The sequence below is a fragment of the Rana temporaria genome, chromosome 11 (genome assembly GCF_905171775.1).
Source record: "Rana temporaria chromosome 11, aRanTem1.1, whole genome shotgun sequence".
Taxonomy (NCBI): domain Eukaryota; kingdom Metazoa; phylum Chordata; class Amphibia; order Anura; family Ranidae; genus Rana; species Rana temporaria.
This window is the reverse complement of record NC_053499.1, coordinates 61,523,833-61,537,691: the sequence shown is the minus strand read 5'-3', so window position 1 is coordinate 61,537,691 and position 13,859 is coordinate 61,523,833. Positions and strand designations below refer to the sequence as shown.

General features: G+C 42.8%; 1 protein-coding gene across 1 annotated transcript in view; it reads left to right on the top strand.

The window, feature by feature from the left end:
• The first annotated feature begins 672 nt into the window (after window positions 1–672).
• Window positions 673–13,859, top strand: part of LOC120917387 (solute carrier family 22 member 6-B-like) — a 103,733-nt gene continuing 90,546 nt past the window's right edge. The window contains exon 1 of the mRNA XM_040328651.1: window positions 673–1,173. Coding sequence (XP_040184585.1) covers window positions 799–1,173 — 375 coding nt within the window. The 5' untranslated portion in view covers window positions 673–798. The remainder of the gene's footprint in view (window positions 1,174–13,859) is intronic.

Genomic DNA, 13,859 nt, shown 5'->3' with positions numbered 1-13,859 from the left:
CAAAAAGCGTTTACAAGCTGTGATACTTGCCAAAGGGGGCAGTACAAGATATTAACTCTGCAGGGTGCCCAAACTTTTGCAGACACCATTTTTTTGTTTTCTGCAATTTTGAAAGTGTAAATGATAGAAATAAAATCAATTTTTTTTTGACATATTATAAGAATGTCTAATCTGTAATTTGATGCCTTTTGGAGATTTTTCCATCTTTCCTTGGATTCGTTAGGCACATTAATACAAATTTTTACCTGGGGTGCCCAAACATTCGATCCCGATATATATTATATATATATTTATACAGACGCACGTGTGTTTGAGCTTTGGTTTGAGGTGCACACCCTAATGCAATAGGCTGCACACGCCTATGGATACAAGTGATTCAAACAGTTTGAAAGTTTTTATAACTGTTCCAACTAATTACATGTATGGATTAAAATGTTTAGAATAGCAGGTCACAGTAAAGGTAGAATTACTCTGTCATTTCCTTGATACCTTTTTGGGAGCCCCTGGTTCTCTCTGCATGGCTTATTACTTTGGTTAAAGAAAACACGACCATCTGTATAAAAGATAACTAAGCATCAGCAAAGCTTGGCCTTGGCTTTGGCCTGTTAATGCGTCATTATAGAAGTAAAAGTTTAACAAATAGCAATGCAGTTTACTTTTAAATAGGACTAAAGTCTCACAGTTATTCACAGCGTTCACACTACCAACAACCATCATAAAGCTTGTGGTAAATTGGCTATGATGCTGACAATCAACTTCCAATTTTCCTAGTAGTCAGTGTATGGACTATGAGCAGTCATGGCATTTCAAGAGATCCTGATGAGAATAGGGGGCATGGGACGTTTCCAGATCATACATGTCACTCTTCTATCCCTGCCTATGTTCATGCTAGCCAGCCACAATCTCTTGCAGAATTTCACTGCAGCTATTCCAAAACATCGCTGTAGACTCAATGATTCTTTGGAGGATGGCAATTTTACTGGGATTTGGGTGGAAGCCTTTATTCCAATTGAGGCTAATGGAAAACCCTCTAGTTGCTTCCGCTATTCCAGTCCCCAATTCCATATGTTCAATATCACCTCTTCAAGTAACACAAGTGATGCAGAAAAAGAGCCATGTATAGACGGATGGGTCTATGATGACAGTGAGTACTCCTTTACTATCATTACCAAGGTAAGACATTTTATATTTTTATCCATTTGTTCTCAGATTTTTCTTAGATGTTTATGTTAGTTATATTGAGAGCTAGTCCCAAATATAACGATAGCCAATAGTATGTAAATGTCTGTGAATTAGAGGACATGATTTACAGCATGCAGAGAACTATTATATTATTTACTAAAATTTACATAAATATTTTATTTAACAAGAAAATGTTGCTATATATCTTCAATTTGAAAATTATTTCGACTGATAGCTCATTTTATCTGTTTTCAGGAATAATTTTGTGCTTAGGGGATTTACACTTTCTTCTTCCCTAAGACAAATTTTGAAGCCCTCTCCTAATGCAGTCAAGTGGTTCAGCTTACAATCAGACTTGTAAAATCAGATGTCATAGCCAAATAAAACATGTCAAAGTTGGGAAAGAGAGGCTGAAGGAGACAGATTGTCAGTACCTCTTGTACCAGTTGCTGGAAGATTAAGCCGAGTCACCATACGCTGCTAGTTTTTTACTAGGTCTATGTGAGGAAAATAGCAACGAGGACCACAGATGAATTATATGGGCCAGGAGGGTGGCAGCCTTGAAACCCTTTACCTTACAAGGGAATGTGCCACTAAAATGAAAAACATGATAAAAGGGTTACTGCTGCGTGCTGTTCCTAGAAGCCCAGCTGTCCTAGGCTACAGCTTATGGTGCCTATGCAGAAATGAAAAAACCCAAGTCATAACATTCCGCAATGTAATTTGTGTTCATAGAACCATACTTAAATCAGCCTGTCTGCGGCTAGCCTTAGGCCTTGCATCAGATTTTCAAGTGTTTGAGCCATTACTGTGTCTAAAGCAGTATCACCCCATTAAGCATTAAGTCCATTCACATGCACTTACACTAACAAACTATGCATTCTACAACTACAACAGAATCTCTAATATTAAATGACAGAAAAAAAAACTACAACTGCTCTGAGCAAGCAGAAGCAGTTCAAAATAATACTTTAGTTAATGTGTGCATACTAAAACACAGATGTATGAGAACACACACACCATTTTCCCTACTTTCCAAAACCATAAGCATGTGAAATCCAAAAGACTCTTCACATGACATGATTAAAAATATTTTGATGTAACTAAACCAAACCGGGTCTAAATTGTTTTGTTTTTGAAATATAAGATTGTCTTAAGGCCCAACTCAAGGAATTAGAGAGAATATAGCAGTCAGGCACTCTGCACTGCAAGAATAAAATGCTCATTCTGTCTAGGTGTGCCAAAATAGGGAGAATTGCTTACCCTGTTCTTCACTCCAGCAGGGTCCCCCCAGTGGTGCAACTGGTCTACCCAAATACTCTTCTCTAAGCAGCAGTCTCATGCGTACCCCCATCACTTACAATGCAGGACAAATTGCCCTGCATTGTACAGAATATGATGATGATGAGGGATCACCCACAGACTTGGTTTTCAGAGAAAGAGGACAGTATCAAAGCTGGCTGGAGCAGGGGTTAGGGTACGTTATCGTTCAGTGAAGGTAGAGCACATAAAGGTGCTGGATAGAAGACAACGTTGGAGCAGGGAGCCGCATCGAGAGTGGATTACCACCGCTGGATTTATTTATTTATTTATTAATAAAGGAATTTTTTCTACTGTGTCTGTGTGTTTTTTTTAACTATTTACACTTCCTTCGTGAAATGGTAGAGGTACAGTGTACCCCATTACCAATTCACATAGGGGAGGGCAGGATCTGGGGGTCCCCTTTGTTAAAGGGGTCTTCCAGATTCTGATAAGCCCCCCGCCCGCAGACCCCCACAACCACCGGGCAAGGGTTGTGGGGATGAGGCCCTTGTCCCCATCAACATGGGGACATCCTCCCCATGTTGAGGGCATGTGGCCTGGTGCGGTTCAGGAGAGGGGGGGGCCGCACTCTGTCCCCCCCTCTTTTCTGCGGCCGGCCAGGTTAACGTGCTCGGATAAGGGTCTGGTGTGGATTTTTGGGGGAACTCCACGCCATTTTTTTTTAAATTTGGGGTGGAGTTCCCCTTAAAATCCACACCAGACCTGAAGGGTCTGGTATGGATATTTGGGGGAAACCCCACGTAATTTTTTTTTAATTGACGGCGGGGTTCCCCTTAATATCCATTTCAGACCTGAAGTGCCTGTTAATGGAATTTGGGGGGACCCCCACGCTTTTTTTTTTTTTAATGAATGATCATTTCTGAATTGCCAGAGCCGACAATTCATTATAGCCGCAAAGCCGGTTTTAAATGCCTTTTTAACTTTCAGAAATGACACTTTGTGCAGGGACAGTTCTATGTACGGGAAACATGCGATTTTTCACATGCTGACCTTACACCCCCCCTAGGTACGAAATTTAAAGTAATATTACACTTTTATTGTTTCACTTTTAGCATTATTAAATTCACTGCTCTCGAAAAAACGTCCCTTTTTAAAACTTTTTTTTTGCATTGATACATGTCCCCTGGGACAGGACCCAGGTCCCCTAAACACTTTTTAGGACAATAACTTGCATATTAGCCTTTACAATTAACACTTTAGATTTCAAATGTTCGAGTCCCATAGACTTTAACGGGGTTCTAAAGTTCACACGAACATTTGGTGTGTTCGCAAGTTCTGATGCGAACCGAACAGGGGGGTGTTCGGCTCATCCTTACTGGCTACTTTAGCAGCCGACACCCGATAGTAATTGGTGAATTTTCTAAACAAGGCAGAAATGTATCTCCCGTCTGTGACAACACCCCCAGATTTACCTGACTTCCTGTCACAATATATATATATATATATATATATATATATATATATATATATATATATATATATATATTATATACACTGCAGCTAACTGAATAACCTACCTGCCTGCTCAATCTAAGTCACACTATCTCTCCGTCCTCGTGGACTTGGTCCTCCTGAGCCATGATTGGCCAAAGGCACCCCTTAGCAGAGGGCACTGGGATTGGCCAAAGCATGCAGGTCATGGTGCATGCATTGGCCAATCATCATACAGCAATGCATGGTTATCTCGCCGTGTATTATGGGGCGTTCTGCCCTGATCGAATTTTCTAAAAACGCCCCATAAGGTTTGTTTTTTAGACGAACAGGCAAACACTCGATGTTCGAGTCTAACCTATGTTCGTCCCGAACATCAAGCTCATCCCTACTCATTAGTAGCAATATAAAGCTGGCTTTACAGTAGTAGATTTTCGTTTGAATATTCGTACCGACATTCGTACGCAAATTCTTTGTACATTTGATGACTGGACAAATGCCATTCAAAATTACTTTGGTTTTAACATTTGATTTTGGAATCAATGTAATTTCCTGAACGAAAACCACATATGTTGCTAGAAAAAAAAATGATATTCTGCTCCTTTCCTGTTTCTGTGTTGAAATTTTTGTTGTACAAAGTTTAGACGAGTTTAGGAGAGTTTCACAGTTTTTCTGCCTCCAAGCTCCAATCAGAAACGCGAACCAGAAGATTTTTCTGCCTCTAAACAATAAAAAAATGCCCACGAAGACTCCTGGGATGTGTGACATCGCTTTGGCCTAGGCTAAAAACCAAGAAGCAACTAAAGAAATTTAAAAAACAAGTAAATATATGTATATATATTCCTTTATATCTGTTTACTAATGCTAGCAGTATATGGATTAAAAATAGGTAACGGTGTCAAATTCATCTACCAGGATTTATTTGAACCCGCTTTTCTATTTTAGCACCCACCCCCTGTCCCCTTCTGGAAATCCCCCAGCCCCCCTCCCCCTTACCTGCCTGCTCCCTCACCTCCTGACCAAACTCCTACTAATAGCAGACTCCTGAACGCCTTTAACAGATTCCTCCAAAAATTACTCAAATTACTCATCAACAGCCCCAGATCTCTGGACTTCAAAATTGTATCACTCAATGCCTGTGGCCTTAATAAACCAGAGAAGCGTTCCCAATTTCTTCTCACAATGCGTAGGACAATAGCAGACATCATCTTCCTTCAGGAGACACATTTTCGTGAGAATTCAGTCCCAAAACTACCACTGCTTCACCAAGTATCCATAGACCCAATGTTCATTTTTCGTACCACCATTCGATTTCAATATCGCTAAAAATCTCTACTGCCCACACCAGTCCGCAAACATAGAAATTAAACCTCCCTTACTCACAGATGCCACTCTTGTTAGCGACATCACAAAATGCCTTGAACAATACTTTACAGGTAACAACTCCCCAGATACTTCTCCATTAACACTATGGGAAGCGCACAAATGTGTAATTAGGGGTGCACTAATCTCAGCCAAAGTCAGACGCAAATGAGAAAGACAAAAACCAATCATGAACCTGACCTCACGTATTTACTTACTAGAAAATGCTCACAAACTATTGCAAGCTGAAAAACACCCTGCAGGACCTCCTCCAAGCCAGAGCAGACCTCTTAGATGAGCTTGGCAAAAAGATGAAACGTAACTTTATTCTAGGTCAAAACGTTTTCTACAAATTTGGTAACAAATCAGGCAAACTCCTAGCTAGGGCTCTACAAACCAAGAAAGCAGCCACAACCATCCATTCCATAACAGATCCCTCTGGACGTGAACTCTCCACTAACCCAGACATCGGCAATCAATTTGTTAGCTACTACTCCCAACTTTACAACCTTGCTGAACCGGACCCTACCAGAGACAACACATCCAGACGTCACGTAATCAAAGACTTCTTTCTAAAATATTGCTCTAAACCGATCCCCATTTTTGAAGCACAAGACCTGGAATGACCTCTTTCGGAGGAGGAAGTCAAGGTTGCTCTTAAGCAAATGAAACCGGCAAAAAGCCCAAGCCCAGATGGACTAACGATGGGCCACTATAAAACTTTCACGAACCCCCTCATATCCCTTCGTTCAACTGCTCTTTTCTGCTCCCACAGCAAGGGTATGAGTAAACGGCCACTTATCAAAAGCCTTCTCTATATCACGTGGAACACGTCAGGGCTGTCCCTTATTCCCTCTGATTTTTGTCCTAACCCTCCAACCGCTACTACGCCGCATTAGACTGAACCCTGATATTAAAGGTATCACGATTAATACACAAACCCACAAACTAGCGGCATTTACGTCACAGTCCCAAACCTCTGCAAAGATTTTGCCACATTCAAATACATGACAAACCTACAAATAAAATTCTCAAGATCGCACGCTTTGAATATCTCACTGGCTCCAGACCTTTTTAAACAATGCCAATCTAACTTTCCATTTAAATGGGAACAAGATAAGTTACCTAGGTATCCAATTACCTGCTAAACTGTTGGAATTGTATGCTATGAACTATCTCCCAATCCTCCAGAAAATACAAGGTGATCTGAAAACATGGTCCACAGGGATTTTCTGATGGTTTGGGAGAGCCGCAATTTTAAAGATGAATATCCTCCCCAGAATTTTATACATCCTACAAACCATACCAATAAAAGTTTCGCCAGCTTTCTTCTCGTTCTACCAAAAATAATGTATATGTTTCCTCTGGGGGAAAGCGCTGCCCACGCTGAGCTACAATGCACTAACAGTCCCGAGGTATTGGCCTCCCGGATATAAAAAAATACTATCTAGCATGCCAATTAACCAGGGTAGTAGACTGGAACGTACACTCATGAATCAAGGCATGGATAAACCTAGAACAAGCCACGTCAACTATTCCCCTCCACCAAACCCCTTAGATAGCGGATTACCATATTCCCCTACCCTACAAAACACACCCTTTAATAGGCACCACCATACTAGATTTTTAGGAAGCCTGTCGTAGATACAAGATACCATCTTCCCCCGTTCCTCTAACCCCAATTCGTCAAAACCCAGAATTCTCTCCTGGAAAGACGAATTCCTTCCCTACGGAAAGCTGGCCTCACCCAACAGTCCCGCCAAGCACTTTTTTAAGCAAAGAACGTCTTCTGTCCTTGTAAAACTAAAACAGACAGCCCTTCCCAAATACTCAGTGCTAAAGATGACAGATATAGCTAGATTCAGGTACATTTTCGTAACTTTGCGGCGGCGTAGCTTAAGGCATTTAAGCTACGCCTCCGTAAGTTAGCTAGGCAAGTACATGATTCACAATGTACTTACCTGCCAAGTTACGACTGCGTAGCCTAAATCGGCGGGCGTAAGGGCGCCTAATTCAAATGTGTGTTAGGGGGGCGTGTTGTATGCTAATTGTGCTTGACCTTACATTTTTCACGTTTTTTTGTAACTGCGCATGCGCCGGGCGCCTACATTTCCCAGTGTGCATTGCGGGTAAGTACGCGGGACAGGCCTATTGATTTTGACGTGGACGTAAATGTCGTAAATCCCGATTCACGGACGACTTACGCAAACGATGTAAAAAATTTGAATTTCGACGCGGGAACGGCGGCCATACTTGACATTACTATTCCAATAGGGCCTAGCTCTAACTTTATGCGGCCTATCTCTTACGTGAAAACATCGTAAAAGTACTGCGTCGGCCGGGCGTACGTTCGTGAATCGGCGTATCTCCTCATTTACATATTCTACGCCGACTGCAATGGAAGCGCCACCTAGCGGCCATCCAAAATATTGCAATCTAAGATAGGACGGCGCAAGCCGTCGTATCTTAGATATGTTTAAGCGTATCTCTGTTTGAGCATACGCTTAAACATAAGTCGGCGTAGATTCTGAGTTAGGTCGGCTTATCTACTGATAAGTCTGCCTAACTCTTACTGAATCTACCTAATAGTGCTTATAATAATGAAACTATAAGATGAAATAATGATAATATAACCAAACAAAGCAAAAAACAATGTGCAGATCTACAATGCACCTCCCTCGCAAGCGAGCTAATAATAGCTGGAGCTGCTACTATCTCCTGTCAAAAGACAGATTTAAATAAATGATAAACAACATATAAACAATATATATATAAAGCAGAGCACCTAATGGAATTTATATACTATGATATGAAAGTCCAAAGTTCATTTGAAAAGTGATCCGTGAGAAGAGAATAGGAATGTCTCCTGCAGAGCAGATACAGTAATATCCTTATAACCAACACCACCACTCGTGCAATAGTCAGGTGAAACTCTTACCAGACAACGCTGGATAATAAGCGTTGTATAATGATACAAATCACAGCTTGGGGTAAGTCCAATCCAATCCTCTTTAGATATTAACTCCCATGTGAGGAAAAAGACAAATGGTGGCACATAGCATAATTCCGTTTGGTTTTAATTTTGAAAAGCATAAAAAGTAGGAATTGCACTTACAATTTAGTAGAAAAAGTCAGGCAATACATCATATAAAAAACGCTCATCACTAGATCAGGTCACAGGAACGAGCATCCAGGCCGGTATCCACCGCTTGGTTCTGGTTTGTTCCTCCCGCTATGCTGACACACGCCAGTGCCGATCAGCGTGATGACGTCACTTAGATTGACAGTTGTCCTAGCCAACCCAGACGCGTTACGTCATAGAGTTGACTTCATCTGTGGGTGGTCTTCTGTCCTTGCCCAATTTTTCCTTCATGACCACAAACCAGCATTCCTCGTTCTGGACGTACGAACAAATTTTGCCTTTTTATTATGTAGATCCCAACTCATTCACATATCAACACACACTATTTGAATCGATTTGCCTAAAATCAGAGTCTCAAAGGCACTTAATCTCTGACATTTATTCTTTATTGTTCATTGACCATGACCCAAAATCCAATAGTGTTAGCCACAAATGGGAACAAGAGTTGGCGTTAGACCTTTAAACCACGAATGAGAGAAAATACTTACATATATTCATAAGAGCTCAATCAATGTTTCGACACAAGAAAATGGTTACAAATCTTTTTCAGATGGTATAGGACCCCACTTAGAATACACACATTCTATCCCTCTCCCCCCCCCCCCAACTGCTGGCGATGTAACAAAGAATTGAGCTTGCTTCTTCATATATGGTGGGCATGTCCCTCAATTTAACCATTTTGAGAGGAAGTCCACAGACTCATCTGCAAAATCTCCACCCTCCCATTGGACTATTCCCCAGCACAACTATTACTACATCACTCATCCATCCCAAAATCGGATTACTTTCACTCACTGGCCATGCATATGATAAACGTGGCCAAACTATGCATACCATCCCACTGGCGCTCTCAGAACCCACCAAGCATTATGGAATGGTTCAAACGAATACAAAAAATTGCTGGCATGGAGGAACTCATACACCAAGCAAAAGACACTCCCTCTAAGTTCAGTAAAATTTGGTCATGCTGGCAACATTTTAAAACGACAGAAGACTATGCCAAACACCAAAATTTATCTTTCAAGCATATGCTACTGGCCGGAGGGCGAGTGAGCAGGTAGGTACCCCTCGCCCCCACACACCCCACACCCCTTACCCCCCTCCCTCCCTCTCATACAGAGTGACGCCGAAACCCTACTTCATCCCATAGCCTCCCTAACACCCCCTCCAGTCAAATCCCACCCTTTCCCCTTCCCAATCACCTACCCATTAAAGCCTCTCTCAGTCCTTATACCTCCACAATTACCTCATCCCAACATACTCTTCCCCATGTAACCAAATGCAAACATACTACTATGCTACTCACGCTCTCCTGTTAAAGTCACATTCACAAATATCTCTATCCTATAACCCCTTAAAGCAATTGCTGATATTTAAAATACAATTCCATACACTCCGAGACCGGATGAATACCAGGTGATTCCCCCACCTACCACTGAGTGGTATCCTGTTTAGCCAGCACAATCATATGGTATATTTCACTTAGAATGTTTAATGGGACAAAGTCCCACTTATCACAATTAGTTTCACCACACTATCCTTAGAGCCCATTCACACCTTGGCGTTTTGTCGCCTGTAGCGCGACGCGCACAAACGCCAGAGGGACCAAAATACATGTAAGGCTATGGGCATGGTTCACATCTGCACGCTGATGCGCCTGACGCCCGTCGCCTGTAGCCAAAAAAAGTTCCGGACCCTTTTTTGTCGCGCAAATCGCGCGATTTGGGCGTATTTGAGCGTTTTTTGTTTCCCATTGAAATCAATGTAAAACGCCCGATACGCGCGTATAGCGCGACAACAAGCGTTTGTACAAGCGTTTTGACGCCTCTGCTGCTCAAATTGAATACAGGAAATGTAAAAAAAAGTACATAATCTCAAACAGGAAGTCCAAAAATCACCATTTTCCATAGGAGTATATCACACTGCAGCATGGATTCAGACATGGATGAAACCCTCTCCCTCCTAGACCCTGAAAAATTTATCAGGATGGTCAAGGAGCACCCCTGCCTTCATGACATTAAGCATCCATCTTACAGTCTGCGAACCGTTCGGAGGAGGGCATGGGACCAAATTGGCTCTCAGATTTACCAGAACTGGACCCAAATAACAGATAAGGATAAAAAAGGTAAACTCCTGCAAACAGTAAAATGAACATAAGTAGATGATATATATTTTTTTTTTGGAAATGCTGGGCCAGATTCACGTAGCGCAGCGGATCTAATAGATCCGCTCGTTCTACGTGAATTAAGATCCGCTCCCGCAAGTTTAGGAGGCAAGTGGCTAATTCACAAACCACTTACCTCCAAACTTGCGACGGCGGATCCTAAATCCCCCAGCGGAATTCAAATTCCGCGGCTAGGGGAGTGTCATATTTAAATCAGGCGCGCTCCCGCGCCGATTTAAATACGCATGCGTCGTCCGGGGAATTTCCCGGCGTGCATTGCTCCCACTGACGTCAATAGGACGTCAGTGGTTGCGACGGGAGCTAGACTTGCGACGCGCGTGTTCGTGAATCGGCGTACGCAAACGACGTAGGAAATTTCAAACTCGACGCGGGAACGACGGCTATACTTAACAATACTTACCCCTGCTTTTAGCAGGGGTAAGTATACGACGGGTACCGCGCTACGGAAACGACGTAAGAACACTGCGTCGGGTCCGCGTACGGTCGTGAATTTCGCGTATCTCGCTGATTTACATATTATTCAGTGTAAATCAGCGGGAACGCCCCCGGCGCCATTTTTAATTCAAAAAAAAGATCCGACAGTGTAACACAGTGTAACACTGTCGGATCTCAGCCCTATCTATGCGTAACTGGTTCTATGAATCAGGCGCATAGATAGGACCTGAAAAAAGCTGAGATACGATGGTGTATCTGAGATACACCGTCGTATCTGCTTCGTGAATCTGGCCCGCAATGTTTGCAAACCCATGGTTTTTGACTTTTATCTACAGGTAAGACTATTTTGTAGGTATATTCTCAAGACTGTGACATTATGGCGGACACATCGTACACTTTTGACACAATTTTTAACGCCTTTCACATTATTTGCACTAATGTGACTGGGAGGGAATTGCTTAATACTAGGGGGGTGAGGAAGGGAATGTGTACTCAATATAGTGTTCTAACAGTGGGGGAAGGGGGTTGACTGGGGGAGGTGACAGACCTGTGTCACTATTTGCAAGAGACACAGATCGGTCTCCTCTCTCCCTCACATGACGTTGTCATTTTGTTAGCCGCCAATGAGAAATGATCTCATCTGTTTACATATGAGATCATCTCTAATTGGCCGCACAGATTTTCTATCAAACGGTCACTCAAATGTGTCTTTCACAGTGTTCTGTCATTTGATGTGTCCAAGGTACACGGCCAGCACAGAAGTTCCCCGCTGGGCGCTCAGGAGCGCGCGTGGTGAACGAGGGAAGGGTCAGCCGTACAAATACGGACCACCACAGAAGTAGAAACACCCTGTGGCCGTATATGTGCTGACGGCCGTCTTGAAGTGGTTAAATAAAATATCTTCCACCTTCCAATGTCATGACGCACTATCCCCCCCCATTGACAACAACAATGGGGCACTGTACTGTAGTATTCACTGATAACAATGATGGTATACTATTCCACCTAGGAGGATTAGTATACCATCATTGTTATCAGTGAATAATACAGTACAGTGCCCCATTGGGGAGATACTCCCCTTCCTAGTAACCACCAACCCTAATGTTCCCACTGAGGCAGGACCCGTGAGTTGTTCTTCCCATCCTGACACTCTGACCCCGAATTTGATATCATAGGGATAATGCACCAAAAGTTAAAAAAATATAAAAATAAAATAAACATGAGACTTCTTAATACATAAATCAAATATTTTTATTTTATCACAACAGCATATTCACAAAAAAATAATAATGTTAATAATTAAATAGAATCCAGCTGCCATGGTACCTGTCCTGCAGGAGACATGAAATATGCCGCATACTGATCGCGGACATATGAACCCTGCCTGTTCCCACGGACACCAGTCCACTGAGCTCTTTCCAGAGTCTCAGAAACCGGCTCTTCAAAATCAAAGCCATCGCGCTGCCTCACAAAGTTGTGCAAGGCACACGCAGCTTTGACAGCAGTGACGGCATTCTGCATGTTTAACACTATGGGAGTGTGCAGGAGCCGCCACTTATTGGCAAGTATACCAAAAGCGCATTCAACTACTCGCCGTGCTCTGGTTAGGCGGTAGTTGAATACGCTCCTCTCCTCTGTTAAACTATGACCCGAATAAGGCCGTAGGAGATTTGTCCCCAAAGAAAAGGCCTCATCACCCACAAATACACTGGGTAGGGGAGGGCCATTTGTGCCTGGGAGTGGACTGCATTCTGGTAGGTCAAGACCATCTGTTCGCAGCATTTGACCAAAGGAAGAGTTCCCAAAGATAGTTGAGTCCGCGCTGCTGCCATATGACCCAATGTCTATGTATGTAAAACAATAGTTTGCATCAGCCACAGCCATCAATACAAATGAGAAGTATTTCTTGTAGTTGAAGAATTCGCTTCCACTTGTCATGGGCTTCACAATCCTAATGTGCTTCCCATCTATTGCTCCGACACAATTGGGAAAGTTGCAGCGTTGCCAGAATACCTCCGCAATCTGTGCCCATTCCTGTGCAGTAGGTTTCTTGAACACTACTTCCTGGAGAACCTCCCATATAGCAGAGCAGGTGTCACGTATGATGTAACTCGCTGTGGACTTGCCTATACGGAAGGTATAATGTAGACTTCCTAGAGACTGTCCAGTCGATAAATACCTACAAAGACAATAATATATATTATTTTATTTTGTTTTTGACAGTTAAAATGATAAAAAATAAGTGGAAGAGTATTCGTGACGCCTATACACGCTATATGAGACTAATAAGGAATACCAGAAGTGGATCGTCGGCATGTGCCCCGAAGGAATATATCCATGCAAAGGAATTGGAATTCCTTAGACCTTCATTGACTTTGGCGAGGTAAACTATTATCTGTACTAAGGACAGTAAACGAAATTGGTATACGTAAGTTATAATAACTCATTTATATTTTCAGCACTGAAAACAGCTAGGAGGAAGCAGCTCCAACCGCCCCTGTCGGGATGGATAGCTGCAGCATAAATTCTGCCGATCAGGCACTGGCGGGTCTGGAGCTGGAAAGCCAGTTGGCCACTTCGTCACAATCCACGACGGCAACACCTGTGGGAGAGGAGGAGTCCACACCAAGGCCGTTACCGCGTGTAGCTGCGAGAGGGATCAGAAGGAAGGCTCCGGATCCAGACCCCAATGTGAAACTAATGTTAGAGATAATGGCAGACATGAAAGAGAGAATGGGTACTAACCGTTCATACGGACACATGTCTGCCAAATGTCTGGGGGAGCTGATGGACAGGGTT